The 19,898-nt window shown below is 38.9% G+C and overlaps 1 protein-coding gene and 1 non-coding gene across 2 annotated transcripts in view; both read right to left on the reverse strand.

Moving 5' to 3' along the window:
- Rdga (retinal degeneration A) overlaps positions 1-19,898 on the reverse strand; it is an 80,766-nt gene that overhangs the window by 54,008 nt on the left and 6,860 nt on the right. The window contains exon 2 of the mRNA XM_078196117.1: positions 2,707-2,848. Within this exon, the coding sequence (XP_078052243.1) occupies positions 2,707-2,848 (142 nt within the window). The remainder of the gene's footprint in view (positions 1-2,706; positions 2,849-19,898) is intronic.
- LOC144478584 (U1 spliceosomal RNA) lies at positions 1,906-2,066 on the reverse strand. Its single transcript, XR_013495372.1, has one exon. It is a non-coding gene; the product is annotated as a U1 spliceosomal RNA (small nuclear RNA).

Below are 19,898 nucleotides of genomic sequence, written 5' to 3' on the forward strand. Positions count from 1 at the left end.
ATTTATCATCAAAGTAATTGAACAAATTTCTTGCAACACACAGATTTTAAATATAAAAAGGATACGTAAATTTTTCGCCACGATCGTCAATTTGGTTCAATGACGATCTTCCTGGATGCGTTATCTTCACAATGCTTGGATCGCTGATCCAACAAAGCATAAAAATCCCGCGGGGCGGAATCGATTTATTCAATGGAATGGAAATTGTGAAGTTAAGATTTATGGAAGTAATTACTCGTTCAACCCTCTCGCACCTCACCTATCCTCCAACGTATCGGCGCAACCGTGACGTTTAAAATTGGTTCGAATATTTCATTTGATGTAATCAATTCGAGTTTGTAGGTACTAGTTCAAGATTCGGCTCGATATATTAACAATAATGCCGTCTAATATGATATTATTAATTAAATCGTTACTGTTACCGATCGCCTCCATTATTCACGATTACGTGTACTCATTTCAGTTGGAACTAATCTCAGCCGGATCATAAAGAAGACACGTAAAAGGTAGCGCGCAATATGCTGTTATATTGCCCGGCTTCGAGAGCGCTTATAAACCAGGCTCTAAAACTAAAAGCTCCGGGAGTAGACATTAAAACAAACCATTGAAAAGGAGTACGACTGAATAGAATATTAAGTTAAATGGCGCGGAATATAGGTTTACTGCTGGTGAATTTTGAAGACGTCGTCTGTGCGCAATCGCTGTACACATATATTAATTTGTAAATTATTGCTCATTCATTCGTTTACTTTGCACGTAGCTGTTCCTACACGATTCAAAGGAAGAAGAAGATTACATATGATATAATAAAAAGTGTTATACATTAAAATATTGTAACGTAATATAATATTATTATAATGTAATATACGTCATTTCTTATATTATAAGGTATTATATTATACATTATAATATTACGAATTACGTATATTACGTAATAATATATTAAAGTATAATACTATATATTAATATATTATAATAATATAAAATATACACAATTGAATGTAAATATATAATTATAATGAATTTTGATCATTGCGATCGAAGTCACTATTCATCGTTGAATTTCAGAAGAATGTAAAACAAAAGAAAATTGGAAATGAAGAATTATTGAACGAAACTAGATGAATGCATGCTAAATAAATAAACAATTAATAGAATAAAGATTTGATACGCGCGTTTCTGAGTTTTGAAAGTTTTGAATCTCTGAGGATGAAACTCCACATACATATGTACTACACAGTCTTAGGATCAGCATGGAATTCCAGTTGGCGTAATACCACTAATTACGAATATACCCGGAAGCACGATAGAGGGCTAATCCCCTAATTATTCGAGGCGGTCCTTTTGTTTCCGCATTATCCGGATGGATAATGCGGAAACAAAAATAAACTCAAAGAGATGATATTCCCGAGCATAAACGTTTATTTTTCACTCGGGCATCGGCGTAACGATTACGTACACGCTCTTAGTAATCAATTAATGCTATAACTGCTATACATGTATACTATAATGGCTATAACTACTTCGTCGAGTCGAAGCGGAATCAATGAACCGGGTTACGTTAATGAGACGCAGCGGTGATTGTGGTTTGAAGGGTGTCGCGAAAGTCAAAGAACCCTAAGCTTAACGAAAACATTCTACTCTGCATTTTCCACTTATCTTTCCTAAAACGATTTTAAATATTCGACGCACTTTTGCATTTTCATTTTTTGTGGATATCTAGTGTAATTTTTATCTTGGAGTCATATGTAACCCTCAATATTGTATTTCTATAACCTATATATTTTATGATTTTATACGCGAACCAAGAATAAAATATCAATGGAACGTTTGTATCGAATGAGATTAATACACATATATGCACCTTTTGGTTGGGAAATTATCATGGCCCCAGTAACTTTATTGTTAATATTCGCGAACGCAGTCCCGACTACCAAAAATTATACGCCCGAGATATCCACATTAGGGATATTCGCAAGGGTCAGCCTAACCGTAGTGCAATGGAAAAGCCTCGCCCTGGAGGAACCGCCTTCTTGATCACGGTAACCTCTGCGCCAGGTAAGTAACTTTATTGTTAATATTAAAATAAAATATTGTACAGCAAACTTTTCTGCCAGCTCTATCTTGGATGATAATAGCACAGTCGCTGCAATTAAATCTAATCGCGACTCAGCAATTCCATTGTTCAATTTCGTGAAAACTAAAGCAAAAGAATGATTGTAGTCAAATTAACATGAATAAAGTGGGCATTAAGCTATTTAAAACAAAAGCGGTGTACGTCAATTCTTTGTTAGGAGATTTAATATTATCAAATCGTATGAAATTTAATATTTTCTTTGACATTTCATTATCATTTTTTTGAAGCTTAAAAGTAACTTGCATAAAAGAATTGCGACGAGTTTGTATGATGTTACTGCATTCTATAGAACTTTTCATTCACCCTTCATTACATTTAACGAATTAGCATGTTCGATCTACGCTATTTCTACATTTAACGATTCAATTCTTATCATCGTTCAAATTTTTTTCAATTTGACAAGAATATAATAGAGATCGTTACATCTGTCATTCGAATGAGTCTATTGTGCAAGACTCCAAATGCATTATTGCAGAGGCGAAAGACGCGGGAGGTTGTATTGTGGAATCCCGTGACAGTCTCTGCTTGGAAAATATTGAGCCGGAGAGGAGAGAAATCGCAGAACTCACCGAGCAGTCGTTGACGTAACAGAAATCACCGGAAGCGGAGGTTGGCACCCAAAGATGTTCCCCATTGACTGCACCTGGCCCCCAATCGGGCGTTGATCGAGGTTCACGGTGGCCGCCGCTCGAACCGCCCTCCTCTCTCCCTCTGTAACCGCAAGACACTCGATTACGGGGTGACACTTCGACATCGGGTTCCTGAGAGGGTTGAAATCGGGTCTCTGAGTGGGGAGATAGTTGCAGCTGACGTTAATTCTGCCGCAGATATTCCGCCAGACTCGCGAGCGTCGCATGTAGCCACCACCCTCGAGCCATTTCCCTCGAAAAGCTCGCCAAACTCAACATTTTATGTTCGCCCGAACTACAAACTTCTTTTCTACGGTTCTGAATGGATGTGCAACAGAAATGCAATTTTCTTCTCGAGCAAATAACGGTGCAACAAATTCTACAGTCGGAGCTGTGGCATTTTTTATCTCTGGAAAGGTAGCTCGAGAAGTCGGCTTACATTACCAGGAAATAAATCGAAAATTCAATAAAATGGTACGTACAGAAGGTAGTTCTAATTAAAATGAGTGCACGCAATTTTTATTGTTCGATGAAATTTTTGTTACGCGGTGCAAGACCTTCTATTTTCTAGATTAAAAATCAGAACTTGCATCGGTGAATCAATATTCATACGCTACGTAAATTTTGGAAAATTTGTTACTCTCAATACGGAATTCAATTTTGCAATATTTGCACAGCATTTTATTATCTGTTTTATCGAGTGCTGCAATACAAATATTGATCGTTTAGTAAATAACCTTTTTTCAAGGCGGAGCTAAATATTTGTTCGCTGGCCAAATACATTTTGTATTTCGGGCGAAAATGAACGGGACGTTGACTAAAATAACGTCACTGTAGCGAGCATTCGAGGCGTTCACAAGTGGCCACATTTTCAAGTTGCCATTTACAATCAACATACGTAAGACGTAAACTTAATATTCCACAAATAAAGCTTTTATTCACAGGCGCTTGCGTGTCACAGGGACTTTAGAACGTGTTGGACAGCGTCTTGATTAAATCGGCAGATTTCTGAATTCTCTTTATGCACGGGAATCGATGCGATGTAAAAATTCAATTAAGTACAGTGGTTTTAATTAAGAATGGTAGGAGTTTGATAGAGCAGCATTAGTATGCGGACCGACCAGCGGGTGTCGTTCAAAATTGGATGCCAAGAATAAAGTGTTTTGTAAGGGGTTTCTCCAAGTCCTTTTTTAAGGGCAACAACTTCTTCTGTAATTGGATGAAGGAATTGAATCTGCGACGAAAGGGAGGAGTGGGGGTGACTAGAGGTGGGCGCATGAATGAATGGGCGAACGTGGAAGTACGAGAAGCAGAAGGAGGACGCCGTAAAGCAAATAATCTGAAGTAGAATAAAGAAATAAGAAGAGCGAAGCCGTGGGTGCACGTGGAAGCAGAAGATCAAGTGGCTTGTAAAAGTACAATAGTAGTTGCGCGATGAAACGGAAGATAATAAAAACATCAGACGAATGTTAATTATAAAAGCAATAAAAATGTTATGCCCATCGTTTCCACCCTAATGAACCTATTAACCCTCAAATACGTTTCTCAGGCTAACCGTACCCCTATTTTCGTTTTCATGGAATACTTGATTTCTTTCTATCGTTCTCCTCAACATTAAATATAAACTGCTTGTCGGTAGTGCAATATTAAGTAGATAAATAGTATTATTAAAAAATTGACTTAGAAATAAAACGCGAAATTACTTGTAAAGTCCAAAATAGAAGCACAGAAGATTTAGAATTAAAGAAAATTTCGCTTCGTCGATCAAAGATTTATTTATTGTACAAGGATGATTAAAATATCATTAGAATTAGTTAATTTACATGTTTTCTTGCATTTTAGAAATCTGCACACACTATAAATTCATAAAGTTTCGTAAAATAATAACTACAAGCGCAGAACAAACTTTAAATTACAGTTACAGTTCTGAGATAAGAAATATTCAAAAATTCCTCCCACTGCAAGATTGCAAGTTTTTATTTCTTGAATTAACGATCGTCAAACTCTTTCCAGCATTTCATCTTTATTGGAAATAATAGTACATGCATTTTGAGTTAATTTTCAAAATCAATCTTCAAAACTATACTTATATAATTCATGAACGTCTATATCATTCCGCTAAAGCATTGATCTCAGTAACACATAGTAGAAGTTTGATCCAATATTTTTGGACTATTAAGAAAATTAAACACTTAAAAGTTCTCTCAATAATAGAACAGAGAAAATAGACCGTGCACTATCTGTGTTACTGTAACTAATATTTCGCAAGATTCGAGCAAGTAACGAACACAGTACCGTCATTCGTAGTCGATTTCTCTTAACTATCATTTCTGATCATCCAAAAAATGAAATCTTAAATTGACAAAATTATCTGCAAATAAGTAAAAGTAAATAAATGGAATTCAGAATTCTAGCTGCGAACCGAAGGCTTCCATATTATATGCATCGAACTATGCACTTCAGTGAGCAACGTTTCGCGATTCACGGCCCCGGCAAGAAAAGGTCGCAGAACGCGGTAAAATGTAGCAAGTAGCGTCGAAAAATATCGTGGTTGTCCCAGGGTAGCTCACTATTTGCGACAAACGTCGACGGCAGAAAAGAGACTAGATAGCATCCCCTATCGCAGAACCTCGCGAGACTCGGATCTCTCGTGAAAGATTCAAGGGCACTTTAAATTTCAGAGACGCAGACCCGGGAACATAATGCGCGCTGCGGCGTGCAACTTTAATGAAAAAAGTCGTCCCCCGGCCCGGCCCGGCCCGGCCCGACGCGATGCGACGCGACGCGACGCGACACTGGCTAGGCCACCGATCCGAATCCCTTTGGACGATTACATAAAAATTGTAGTCTGTTTTGGCAAAGCTTTGTACCTGCTTTCTGCATAATTAGCCAGTTGGAAATTACCGGATATCTGGGTCAAACACGAGTCCGGGAGACGGCAGACGCCGCATGATGTTCGCCACCGCTGCGCCCGCGGATATCTGTCTTTGCCAGCGACTATCAAACTCGACAGCTTTCACAAGCAAACCAGAAATGGCGTTGTGAGACAACTTTTCAATGCGAAGTCTACGTTGGTCGCGTTTCTTTATACACGCATTGCTTAACGCATGCTTTACCAACCACGAGTTATCTTGTAGTAGACGTCCATCACGACGCGGCTGTTCATTAGAAAAAAACAGGTTCATTACCAACAAATTTAAAGATTTACCTATTATATTTTACTTGTTATTATTTATTTATTTAATGTAATAAAAGAAATGTTGGCGTTTAGAACAGATTTCTTCAAAATCGTCATTTTTTATGTCCGGATCTCTAGATTCGTATCAACGACAAGATTTAATGTACTTAGACTACTGTTTGACGAATTAATTAATATTGAAGTTTGTCAATTTCGTCAAATTTTGTGTTTAAGCCGAGGAATTTGTTCAGTCGTTACTATATCAACGAGTCTCAACGGTTCTATCACCTATTATATAAATGTATCTATTTAACGGACCACGCTTCGATGAGAAAAATATGACACCGTAAAAACGTGTTGTCCAATATGGAGAACGCTTTTGCACGTTTAGTACAAAGTGTACTTAAATTGATATAAATTGAAACGCAAAATATTCTGCTTGTTAACATCGGGTATAACTTGCTCCAACAACGCTGAATCGTTTCAATTTCGTAGAATTTCAAGGTGAAACGGTATGATTGCGGGAACGTTTCCCCGGGAAATTCAAAAGCGCCACGGGAATTTATGAACGTCGAATGAAAAATGGCTGCGTCGATTTGGGATTTTCTTTTTCGTTTCGCCCGTGATTGGCAGTCTGATCGAATCGGCGAATTGAATTCATGAAGAATCGGAGTCCCGGGATGGGCTATTGAAACAGAACTGATGGGCACAATTAACAAGGAAAGTTGACAGCGATGCGGGCCAAGTCTGCATTGGTTCCGGGCGAAGTTCTATCATACGAGGTTTAGTGTGACAGATCGGATCCGTGAAACACCGATTGCGAGCAGATTATTCGAGCGGGCCCGAGCACTTGAAAATTAATAGTGCAAAAAGAGAATGACCGTACGGACGTTTCCATGTCGAAACTCGACAGTTCCAAACACGCACGGAGGATATTGTAGAAATTTTCGTCGAAACCAATTGAACAAAATGTTCGTTTCTCGTACGACCTGCCTCGTCAATTGTTGTTATTCTACTCGTGTTTAGCACAGCGAAACAAACGTTGCTCGTAATTTTACAATTTTAGTGCGCGAATTTCGAGAGGCCGATATTTACGGAAACTCTGGACTCATTTGCAGATTGAAACTAATTGTACAATTTTGAAACTAATTGTATAATAAAATTCTGAAACTAATTGTACAATTTTGAAGCTAATTGTAAAATTCTGAAACTAATTGTAAAATTTTCTAAAAAATTGTAAAACTAAATTGTAAGAACGAAGTGAACCCAAAGTTTCATCCCGATGAATTCTTAAACACTCTTAATAAACTACAAATACACGGAGCTCTGCAATCAATTAATTCCGTTTCCCTCGCTCACGATGTTAACCGAGCGAGAGTAAAATTGGTCCGTATGAAATTTTTTTTTTCCACTAATTTTATCGTGACAAAAGCGAAATTGATCTGTACGCGATTTCGTTCCGTACGTATGATTTCACTGAAGCAAAAGTCGAATTTGATTGATACGTTTTTACGAACAGTTCTATTAAGATCAAAGGAAGATCTAATTTTCGCTGATGATTTGAAGCTATATCGTACTATTGATTGGCTTGCAAGCCATGCATTTATTCGATGCGATTTACTGAATCTTGATCAATAGTGTAGTTCTAATAGACTCCTGCTTAACATAACTAAATGCTTCGTTCTTTTATTTTCCTAATCTAAATGATACTGCTTTATACAGATATGTCGTTAACGTTCCGAATTCCAAGAAATGAAAATTGATTGACAATGTATCTTTCTAATATTCGCTCGGTGGACACACTTGAAAATCTCTTGCGCAAATTTTTGAACATTCTGTTGCTAAATATGATTATTTTGATATTTTAACTCATCATAAACATAGTTTGGAATAGGTATGAAGCAGTGACTTTTTAAAATGTTACCTATTGAAGTTCGCACTGTCTGCCGGGTCAATAATAACCAAAGTCGATATATTAAAAACCATGAGTTCACAAACTGTATTATATTTAAATCAAGGTACTGTGCTTTAAAATGCAAATAAAATTTAAAGTATATCTTAGCGCATCTGTATTAGACTTCTTTCAAAAATCATATCAGAAACTGAAACAGTTTTTCTAATTTGACTTGGGTTATTTCTGTGGTAAATTTTATCCAATAGCGTCTATCGCCGTGTTAATCATTTTAAAATCATTTTAAAAATCTGCATAACTTCTTGATTTTATGTGCACGAGTTAGACAGTACCCAATTATCTACTTCGCGTTATCGTGAGCTCTTCTAAATTTAACCTTCTTGATCAACTGCTCGCACGAATTAATTAATATTAAATAAATAAACAAATCAAACGAATCCACACAAGCTACCCGTGCACCCTGTTAGCAAGTTGTAAATAATTGCTGCTTTCTCGGCGGTAGTTGCCAACAAGGTCCGAACAACGGGCCTGTTAACGAGTCTACGTAACATTAATTAGACAGGAGACGTCGGTTTTATAATATCGGAACGTTGCAAAAGAAATATTGTCTGCGGATGAACGGTTGCTCGCAATTTGCCGAAGCGTATCGACATCAAGCAGGAACTTTGTAGACAACGTTCGTTGAATAGCTTCATTGGCACAGAAGGCGAACGATCTAAATTTCCGCGAAAGTGAACTGCAGTTACCAAACAAGTCGCCCCCGAAAACTGCGTGCGTGGATCGAGCCAGGCGCCACCGCTGGCCAACTTGAATTTCGGCGGCAGAAATTCCCGTTTAATCCACAGTGCATTATTACAGAGTATCATCGTTGAAACTCGACGAACTCGTTACATTTTGATGACCGTAGGAACGCCGTTCGAATCTCACTATTTCGCCGGTGATCCCGGTTTCGTCGGAATCGCGTGCATTAAACGCCGTTAAGTCGTTTGGAAATCGGGGCCCGGCACTTACGGTCGTTAATCGTCTTTTGATGCAAGTGGTTGAGAGAGAAAGAGAGAGAGAGAGAGAGAGAGAGAGAGAGAGAGAGAGAGAGAGAGAGAGAGAAGGATCGACTCGCATAACACACGGAGATCCCCGCGATATCGTCGGGTAATATCCGTTCATGCAAAGCGAAATTTCTGTTTGTATTTTCCCGGGTAACTCTCGCGCCGCACCGTTCTGCGTAAATTCTGCATAGTTGCCGGCGAGAACTTTGCGAAAATATAGCGCTCCATTAACCTGTTACTTACGTCACACCGGCGCCTTCTGCCTCAAACATTTTACTTTCGCGATATTACATTCAACTAGTTAATAGGGCTACTCGCATTTTCAACTTGATTTCATTAAGCTGAACCATTTCTCCTCCAGTAATATAGTAACGTACGCTGCACGCGCAAATTTATACTGTAATTATTTAAACAAGTGCTTGTTTCTTCATTTTAAATAACACGACAACAAATGACTCGTTATCTGCTTCTATGAATATTCAGTCTTACATAAGCTATATTTAACATGTAACACGCGATGCCTGTTCCGTCTTTCCCGGGGCTACCGTGTTACAATAATACACATTAAAATTGTTTTCAAGCAGATAATTAAAAATTTATTAATAGAACAATATGCCCTAATTATCTTTAATAACTCATTCTCGTTTACAAGAACGACATGGTACGTTATTTGTTCAATTCAAATACCTGAATAGAATTTTTGATCATTATACCATCTATGATGTACAACTAACTTCATGTATCAAAGCGTTTACTTGACGTACTCTGGAGATATTTTTTAAAAAAAGTGCTGTGCCTGATACTCGATGTTGTAAATGCAAGTTTAAAGTGTGCTCCAATGCGGATGATGTTCAACAAGAAAAATATCTATCAAATATCTAAGAGCTCGCGTAAGTTTCTTAAAAAATTGAAAGCTATCGACACGTTCGATACCAGCGTACGTAGTTCTATTTATTGTATCTGCTATATCAAATGCACCGTATCCTCCTATAAAATATGATAAGAATGTCGTTGAAGAGAGACCACGAATTCTCGAAATATCATGCTACGTGTTACAGTATGAAATGGCGACACTCGTAAAATAACTTCGATGTTCTTTACACGAAGTAAAAGATCGTGATCGTCGCACACGTGCGATGCTGTTAGAGGGCGCGTTAATAATACGAGTGAACTCGAGGTAAAATCGTTGAAAGTAATCAAGAAAGCAATGTATATGTTTCCACAACTCCAACGCGTGTAATACAAGCGCATTGTAATCGGCTCGTGTACTTAACAGATTTCTCGGTCGGATTAAAAGTTGCTAATGACCCGAATTCTGGCGAATGTGTTAAGTAGCAGAGAGACTCGGGGCAAAAACGTCTGAAATAATTAAGGAGCGGCGTTGAAAGCATCGTAGGCCGTTGGTGATCGAAGGCAGCGGATTAAAACGAGCTTACAATTACGGCGCACAGGCGTCTCCGCGCGTCACGTCGAATTAGCTCGTTAATAATGGATGGTCCGCGGTCGTTAACGATTCACGAGCGCGGCGGTGGCCCCCGCGCGCGGATGCGCGGTAGCAGAGCCGGAGCTGAAAATTTCATTTGCCAAATAGACCCTGTGCCGTTTCTATGGCCGCGTTTCGAGATCTCTCAATATTCAAAAGTCGATATCCCGGTAGTTCGAATTGCTCGTTGATCAAACACACGTCGCCGATTCGCGCGACCCGCCGGCAAAACGAATCCTTAACGAGCGGGAACATCAACCGGCCTCTGGGTCTCTTTAACCCGTTCCCGGGTTCCACCGTTAACGAACGACGCACGGCCGGGCCCGACAAAGCGGAAATTATTCGCTCGCGTGCGTGATAAACGCCGGCCTTTGTGCTCGTTTCAATGATCATTTTGTCAACGTTCTCCCGTAACGGACGGTCGGCCGGCCGGCCGGCCGCTTCGCGAAAACTCGTAAAAATATCGTGAAGTTCACGTACGCCACCCGGTAACTCGACACTCCTGAGAAAGGAAAACGAAAAAGGCACTGGATCCTCGCTTGAATTTTTACCCCCTCAAAAATATTCGCGCGCGCCGATCCTGGCGATGCATTTTTGCCGGGTTTTGATAATACAACCCTCTCGAAAAGTATCGGGACACTTACAAAAAATTAAATTTTCGAAATACAATAGCACATTATTATAATTTATTAAAATTTATTGCAAGGTTAATTATATCAAACTGTAACGAACACACACACACATACATATATAAATAAAAATTATTTCTTGGACCAATTTCGGAATCCTTTTCATTGTGTTTTCTATTCTTTCCGATCCCATTTGATTTCATGTGTTTTGTAGTACGTTCCACATTTCTTTTGCTTAATCAGACCGAGGATTTTGATGCAAGAGAACAATTTTCTGCGTCAATAGCAAGGGACAGAAGTGAAGTAGATTTTCTTTGAACCCTTTCGCTGTTAAGCGCAGAGATCAAATTGCGCAGGAAGAATGCATAACTTCGCTTTAAACCGCTTCAAAACATCGAGATTTTCATTCACTTGTTGAAGTATCGATCGTTATGTAACACTGGTGTGGTATATTTTAAAACAAGGAATACATCTTTCGGAATCTATCTACCTCTTTGGCTATTGTTTAACGCTTGAACAAGCGAATGATGGACTCTTTATGCTTCGCGAACATCCTGCAATATATAATACGGTTTTATTACGCTTATAAGACAATGCAAACCAGTCACTTTTAGACTTGTATCTAGCATTAACACTAGGTTCATTAGTAGGACGGTTCACCAGTTTTGTAACTTGCAAATATACAGATTGTAAAGATACATTTATCAGTTATTTATTGAATATATTGCAGCAAATATTGCAATAAAACTCGTTAAAAATCGGAAGAAATCTCTTATTTTATAAACTAATATAAAACAGCTGCACCTAATGCTCCGCGAATTTATTGTTAAAATAAAATTTACACGATTCTGTTATGAACGCATAACGTTTTATTTCCGCCATGTGATTTAACGATGTTTTTGTTTCCAGATGGCCGATATTGAACGTAAAATAATTTCAGCTCGTATTTGACACCGCAGTATAGCAGACAACTATAGCTACAAACTAATAAAGCTGTCGCTGAAGCCACTTCGTTACCAACGAACAATGAAAGTAGTATAGCTCTATCGCTCTAAAGAGATCGAGAAATATATTCTCCGCTGGATTTATGAAGAATGGGGAGGAAAGTGGATTGCCTCAAATTCTGAAAGATTGCGTACAGTAACCGCGTGATACATTGGACTCGTATATTGCTAAGTAGCGTTACAATCTATCGTCGTGCAATGCACCAGCAATCTTCCTTTAGCACGGAAATCCTCGGTCTGTTTATCATTTACGTTATGTTTAGAAGCCCAAGGAACGAACGTTCTACCACAAATTCATTTTCGCCCGATGCAAAATATTCCTGCATAAAAAGGAAATTCTATTTAATCATCCTGTAGATTGTTGTGGCTATCTGTAAAACTATGACTTAAATTAACATTATTCGGCAATGGTGATTATGAAGTTCCGTCACAAACTGTCTATATGTATGAATATTTAGTACTACATTGGATCGCTCAACTATTTAAATTTCATGAGCTACGAATATCTGAAAACAGTCTGCATCCTCTGATATTTTAAAGCGTAGAGCTTACGTAAGAACCAGTATGCAGTGTAACGTAGAAGTACAAATTAATTATTTATCCATTAATCCGGGGAAGAATACGATGAACCAAGTTTACACTAAGAAATTGTCTCCGCCGAAAGGAAACGAATCTACACGAATTGTTCCGCAGTCGTGCAATCTTTTCGTAGCGGGCGATAAAAATCGACACGCATAAAGTCGAGTGAAATTCATTAACTAGCGTGTAACCGTTTTCGAGCAATGGCAATTAAGAAAGTGTTTCCAACGGTCCGACAAAGGGAAAGAGAATTTCGCCAATGTTCCAGCAGTCTCAAAGCTTCTCGCGGTCGTTTGCAATCTTTACGTAGGATAATTTCAAGACTAGCTGTAGCGCCGAAGAATAATTCCCGGCGGACTTCCTTCGGGCGAAGGCGCGGCTGGTCGCGAGTAGCGAAACGAGAAATTGATTTCCGCTTTGGTGCAGCGTCATGTCACGGGGCGTTGTATCGCACGGCAGAGGAGATTATTCCTGGCTTCTCGCGACGCCGAAGAAAGGCTTTTCGTCTCCTGAAGTTAATTACCGGCTCCCTGATCAATGCGTTACGCAACCCATCGCCGGATTTATTTTCCATTCTGCGTAGTTTAATTAACTAGAGACTCCATGCAGATTAATTAGTTGGGGATAATAATTCATTACACCGACCGGGGAGCCCGTTTCGCTGCATGAATATGCAAGCCCGTCTTCAGCGCTGATTACAATAATAACGACGGAAGTAATTGCTTTCATCGTTTCTTTCCTCTGTGTGGTTGTCATTAGACCGCGGGGAGTCTAGCGGGTTACGGTGGGGTATACGAGAGGATGCTGTGTCTGCAAAATTCTTGTCTCGTTCTCGATCCCTGAACTAATATAATAATGCCGTGAACAAAATCGCGCTACTGTGACTCTTAATTAAAAGCTGATGCAGCTACTGACAGAGAGATGATACCACTTAACATTTTACTAAAAGATAAAAAAGAAAACGTCGTTCTTGAGACAAGTGGCTGGGCTGTTGAACACCCATGCGACCGTTCTAGGCTTGAATTCAAGATATTGAATTTTTAAATAAAATTTGGACCGCAATTTCTAGCCAAATCAAAACTGTGATTTAACATTTTACGTTTCCGATAATGGACTGATATGTTACTGCCTTAATCCTGTTAAAAGATCATTGTCAATAAAGAAGAAAAACGTTCAAGACGATGCTTCATAAAAGAAAAAGAAAGTATTATATTCGTGTCTAGCGTTTATATTATTTCAACTATATTTATATTATAACTCCTCTGATTTAAACTGATGATCTCAGCACATTTGTACAGTATCTAGGATGCAAGAAAACGTGTTCGTTTAGTAAAAACTGAGTGACATTTTAGTCGAACTTTATTCTACTTTTGTCACAAGAAGCTTCTTAGTTAATGAGCAAAATTTACTCTTTACTTTAGACTTCGCAGAATTATTTAACGCGGTACCTACTGTGGTTTATAAAGGCGTATAATTTAGTGATCCCTAGACGCCAATCCAGGAAAGAAATGACACTTTAGCTTAGTATACGAGATTAAAAATAAGATTCTGCTTCTTCGAGGAATGCTTTTGAAGTCTCTCATTCGACTCTCGACATAAAATGATGCAAAGATAATAACCATTTCCAATTTTAACAGCCACTTTTGTCGTTTAAACGTAAACAACTGCATGCAAAAATACTGCACGATAACAGCGTAATCGAGCGCAGAAATACGTCGAAATCATTGACGGGTATCGTCGCGAAATATATACAGTGGTTGCGAATATTCGCCCCTGCAGCCTTCTCTAACCGAGTGCTGTAATCATTGATGAACGTCATCATCGCGTCATCATCGTATCATCATCGATAAATCAGCGATACCCGTCATTTATCCAGACAGCCTCCGCTGCCTTATTCGCCGGGTTACTCGAAACGGAAAAAAGAAATCCTTAATGCCGTGGGAGAAAAATTGCAAGAGAGAACTCCGCTCGAAAATTTTATTTTATCGGTGAAACGTGTTCGCCGGCCTGGTTCGCGAGCTATCTCCTGGGCTTTTTAAAACGCGAGAAATGGATAAGAGTATCGACAGTTTGTAACACACAATATCAAGTAGGATACGAAAGTGGAACGAGCCAGAAAATTGCTGAAAGTTTCCCGGAGCCGCGGTCGGTGTCTTCGACGAAAGTTCGATTATCTGCTACATGCTTGCGTTAGCGTTGCCGGTATAAAAATAAAAAAAACAGCGTGATCGACGAGCGTCGATTCGAACGGCAGCCTTCCGTTTCAATAAATCCGAGAACAATACATCAGCCTATCTCTTCCGTTTTGATGTTGGACCGTCCGAAGTATTCTTTGCAATTAGTACGAGTTATTAGACAAATTATTTTAATTAACCCTAAAACATTAGCGTCACCCATACGTAAGTAGCGGATCTATTCGCTCAAATTTGAAATTTTTTACATTAATCCGTTATCTATATCTTCCAAATTTTATCAGAATCCATAAAACGCACGAATTTGGAGAAAGTAGTTTAACATTAATTGTGATTTGATAACGATAAATAGTTAAGTTCTGTCATTTCTCAATTTCAATTTGGATAAATAAAATACTTTAATTTTACGTCAGTTTTGAGATTTTTCTCCCGACAATTTGATGAGATTTTTTTGTGAGTACGTTTTGCAGAAGTCTCGGCCGAAATGCTAAGAGTAGTAGACTCGTTGCTGGACAAACAATTGTCGCTTCACGAGGACGAATATACTCGAGGTGTACAGGGTTGATAGATGGAGGACTGAAGATGCAACGACAGGTTGAAAAGTTGCTAGAATCGATCATTTCTGTTAGAAAACATGTTGTATGCGATTATCAGAGTGATCGGACGAACAAAAAGAATTTCAAATCAGCAATTAAGCGACAACACGGTACGATTTCACGCAATTCCGCGAGAATGCCGACTTTCACATACGGGCGACGTGGTCTTGCGTCGGCCGCTCATTCCCGGTGCTCGTAATTCAATTGTGAGTCTTCGTTATCCGAGGAATAACCCGAAAATAGCTCCGATCGAAGTCGTATGCGAAACGTTTCCCCTTCGATTGGCGAGCCTTCGCGGGCTGACCTAGGTGCGTTTACGCATGGCGCTGGTCTACATCTACCACGAGATAAATTGCGAAAGATAAGGTCAGGTGTACCTGCATTTAATTATCCCTTCGGTCGGTTTAATCCGGTGAAAATGTTACCGCGATATTCTCTAATTATTTTCATTCATTTATTATTGGAAGGATCATCTAAATCATGACTAGATTGAGACACTTTATGCAAATTTTCATTTACGATACAATCTCAATTTTGTGGAAAAGAAAATAATGCAGAAGTGTCGTGTTCAAAATAAAGATATTACTGATGTAATAGATGCGTATACTTACTACTGTAATCATTTATGCATGTAATTCATCGAGAAATGGATTTTCTCACGAGGAATTTTCTACTTAAAATTTTCTATTTAAAATTTACTTTTTCTTATCTAATTTGTATGATTCTTTGAAAAATATTTTTTCCGATCTAGCGATTGACATGCACAAGTTAAATATTGTACACTTTCCAGGATAATATTATCATTTTTGGTCGCCAACTTTTATTGAACCATATGTAACGAAATTACAATGTTTTTTAAATTCCATTTAATTTTTAGCCGCAATGTGCAATCTTATTTCCTTTTTGCATCAATTCTAGTGCACATATCGGAGTAAACTCGTATTTTTTAAATATTGTAACTTCAATGTCAATTTATATCCGAAAATTGCGTTCCTACGTTTGCTACTTTCGAGTTCCACCAATCATTTTAAACTCACACAAAAATGTGCAGCTACAAATAGTCTTAACACTAAACGCACCAAGATCCAAGAACGACTGGCATGTGTTGCCTTATAAAAATTATGAGATTGATTAATACGTTCGTCACCCAGCGCAAATCGCTCGAGTTTCTTACCGGGCCCAAATTCGGTAGTTAGAACGCATAGAATGACGTTATATTTTATACATTAAATATAAATTAATGTATAACAAATATAATAATGTATGAATTTTTAGTATTTTTATTTTGTATACTTTACATTTGTCGGTGCTTATTTCATTAAATTTCTGTGCTACAAATGGGATTTTCATAAATTAAATATTCAAAATCATGAATAAGAAGAGCGTCACCCATATTTAGGTGACGGGGCCCCCACAGAAGCATACCTGTCACTCAAATATGGCTGACGCGGCGACGAACGTGTTAAAGGAACATCTTCAACGATTTTTAATAAAAGAAACTATAATTTTCACTATTCCAAAATCAAAAGTATGAAATCGCTCATTTGACCGGCGATGATACTTTCAACCCGTTTCCGCAACCGTTTTCTTCATAATTACAATAACAAGCACTTTTTCAATTGTAATAATTTCTTAGAAACGAAAGAAAATTTATATTTATCGTGTTGACCTGCATTTACTTAAATGCAGGTAATCGTAAAAATACCGATGAAAAGGGAACAGAATTTCGTTCCTGGCTTAAAAGCATCTCAGCTTAAAAGAGCATTCATATTTAAGTTAGCCGAATTCGTGAAAGTACGGCAAAGGGGTTAAATCAAAGGGGGTTGAAAAATGTGAAGATTCTCGCCAGCTTTTATCTACGTTCGCGATCGCCTGCATTACAGAAATTTGAGTACTCGAGGAAATTGGCCGGGTACTTTCATTAATCAGAATCGATAGCCTCGGTGTTCGGTTGTCAGCAGGCAAACAACTGCAACGTGCGTCGCACCTGACACAAACGCGGGCCCTCGACATCAGAATCCGGCGAACGCGATACGATGCAGTGTCCCAACAGCACCCTGTCACTTTCGGCTACCGATCACTACCTATTATACCGCTAATCGATCAGCGCGCCGAAATCAAAATTCCTTCAAAATTAGGTGGAACATTCGGCGGACTTGCGACTGGGCCAACACGTTCCAGCGTCAATTTCACGCAACCATAATCAATTCAGCGCGATCGTTTCGAAATCAATTGTCGCGCGGAGGACTACGCTGGAGATTAGATTTCACTTTGGCCGTGTGCTGCGCGAAACTTTCCTGTTTGCCGATTCTTATTCTATCGGGAACCGAGCGGGACAGAACTCCGGGGGGGAAGTTTCGGAACTCGTTCCCGTCAGGAAGTCGTCGCGGGAAAAGTACTTCCATGTTACATGGAGTTTTCGTCCTGAAATTCTCGTCGAACGGTTTTGCTTTATTTCTGCGGCTTTGAATCGCGAATCCAATAATGACGAAAGTTTCGACAAAAAAATCGGCTGGATGTTCCATTAAACCTGTGATTGTCCTGCATTTGGAGACGCTTCTTCTGGTCGCAAACGAGCGCACAGTTTTCCTATGACTTTAGATTTGTCACTTTCTATAATGGCAGACTTTTTAGCAACGAGATCGTCGCTGACAGTAGACAGAGTAGTTTTTCTTTATCGATCTCAGATTTCGAGAAATTTTTAAGATAGGATAGTCAAATTCAACGATTTCTCTTGCTCCAACCAGAAATACTATACGAATGATTTTTACGTAGAACGATTCTGTAGACTCTTCAAAATACAATGATATACATTTTGATGACATTATGAACATTTGAAAATGTTTGAACAACATTCAAAGAGACCAAACGCGTCCAACACATACATTGTTCCACTCCATACATTTCTCAATTTAGTTTGTAATTAATTATACTTGAATCTTTATGCGAACTTCCTTTTCGGCGAATTATTTTACACCTAGAGAGCGAAGAAAATGTTTTTAAAAAATCTAGAATCTATCCGTGATTATTTTACGCGCAAGATTGTCTAGCATAAAATGTCATGGAATGATAGGGTATAAATATCGAAGTTCGCCAGCGTGAATGTATAAGAGCCCTCAGTTAGTGGTAGGTTGGTACATCATCGGAGGGTAGATAAAAGTAGTGGAACACGGTGTTTGATAAGACCTAGATGACAATAATGAAGTCACTTTATTTTCGTGCCGCGTCCGGTGGAGAAAAATCGTTAAATGAAAGTCTCGCCGACCAGAACGAAGCTGGAGGACGCGGAAGAACGGCACACGCCGGTTTGCGACGGACATGAGCGTTCGTTTAGATAGCCAACGGCTTGTGAAACTACTCGGTTACAGCTCGGTAACGTTTACCACGGAGACGTGGCGCGATAAAGTGATATTTAAATGAAAGTTCGTGCTTGTTACCCCGTTCTTGCAATGACAACATTTTAAGGAAGAGCTGGAATCTACGGTACTCTCGCCACGAAAATTTTTAATTAATGATAGCAATTAGTAATTCAAGTAATTTTTATTTGAGTAACATTAATCGTTTAATATTAGGTTAGGGAAAAAGAAATCCAGTATTTTTTCTGTAGGCGGTTGTAGCGATCGATATCTGTTAAAATATCGATCAAACAATTTCAGATTTATGCTCGTTGGAAAGGTGACGTTTCACACTACAAAAATTCTTTTTCTGTTTTTTGATTGGTTCATTCAGTTGCGGGCTACAGGGTGTTAAAATGGAAGTCAACAAAAAGAAAATTCGGTACATTTCACAATTTTTCTATGATACAGGCGAAAATGCAAGCCAAGCGGCTTAAATTGTGCATGGTGTTTATGGTCCCGATACTGTAACAGCCAATTGCGCGCAATTTTGATTTCGCCGATTCCGTTCAGATATTTTTAATATTAAAGATACACCTCGTACAGGTAGGCCTGTCGTAGAAAATGTTGACAAAATCACAGAGATATTCGAGGTTGACTGGCATGTTAGCAGTCATAGCATCGCCCGGGAGCTAAAATGTCGACCATAAAACGGTTTTAAACCATTTGCACAAAGCTGGATTTAAAAAGAAACTCGACGTTTGGGTGAAATATCAATTAACACAAAAAACCATGATGGTTCGAATTTTCATCTGTAATGTCTTGGGGCCAAACGGAATGAGATCGACTCGTTCCTTGAACGCATGGTGACTGGGGATGAGAAATGGTCATGAAGCAGGTCAGATGGTGGCCAAACCAGGACTAACAGCCAAGAAGGTTCTGCCGTGTATTTGGTGGGACTGGAAAGGAATCATTTATTTCAGTTGCTTCCATATGGTCAAACACTAAATTCGGATCTCTCCTGTCAACAACTGCACCGTTCGAAGCTAGCGATTGACCAGAAACGGCCATAACTGGCCAACAGAAGAGGCGTTGTGTGCCATCAAGACAACGCCAGGCCACACACGTCTATAGTGACTCGTCAGAAAATTTAGGAGCTTGGCTGGGACGTTATCTGG

Source organism: Augochlora pura, chromosome 2 (genome assembly GCF_028453695.1).
Source record: "Augochlora pura isolate Apur16 chromosome 2, APUR_v2.2.1, whole genome shotgun sequence".
Lineage (NCBI taxonomy): Eukaryota > Metazoa > Arthropoda > Insecta > Hymenoptera > Halictidae > Augochlora > Augochlora pura.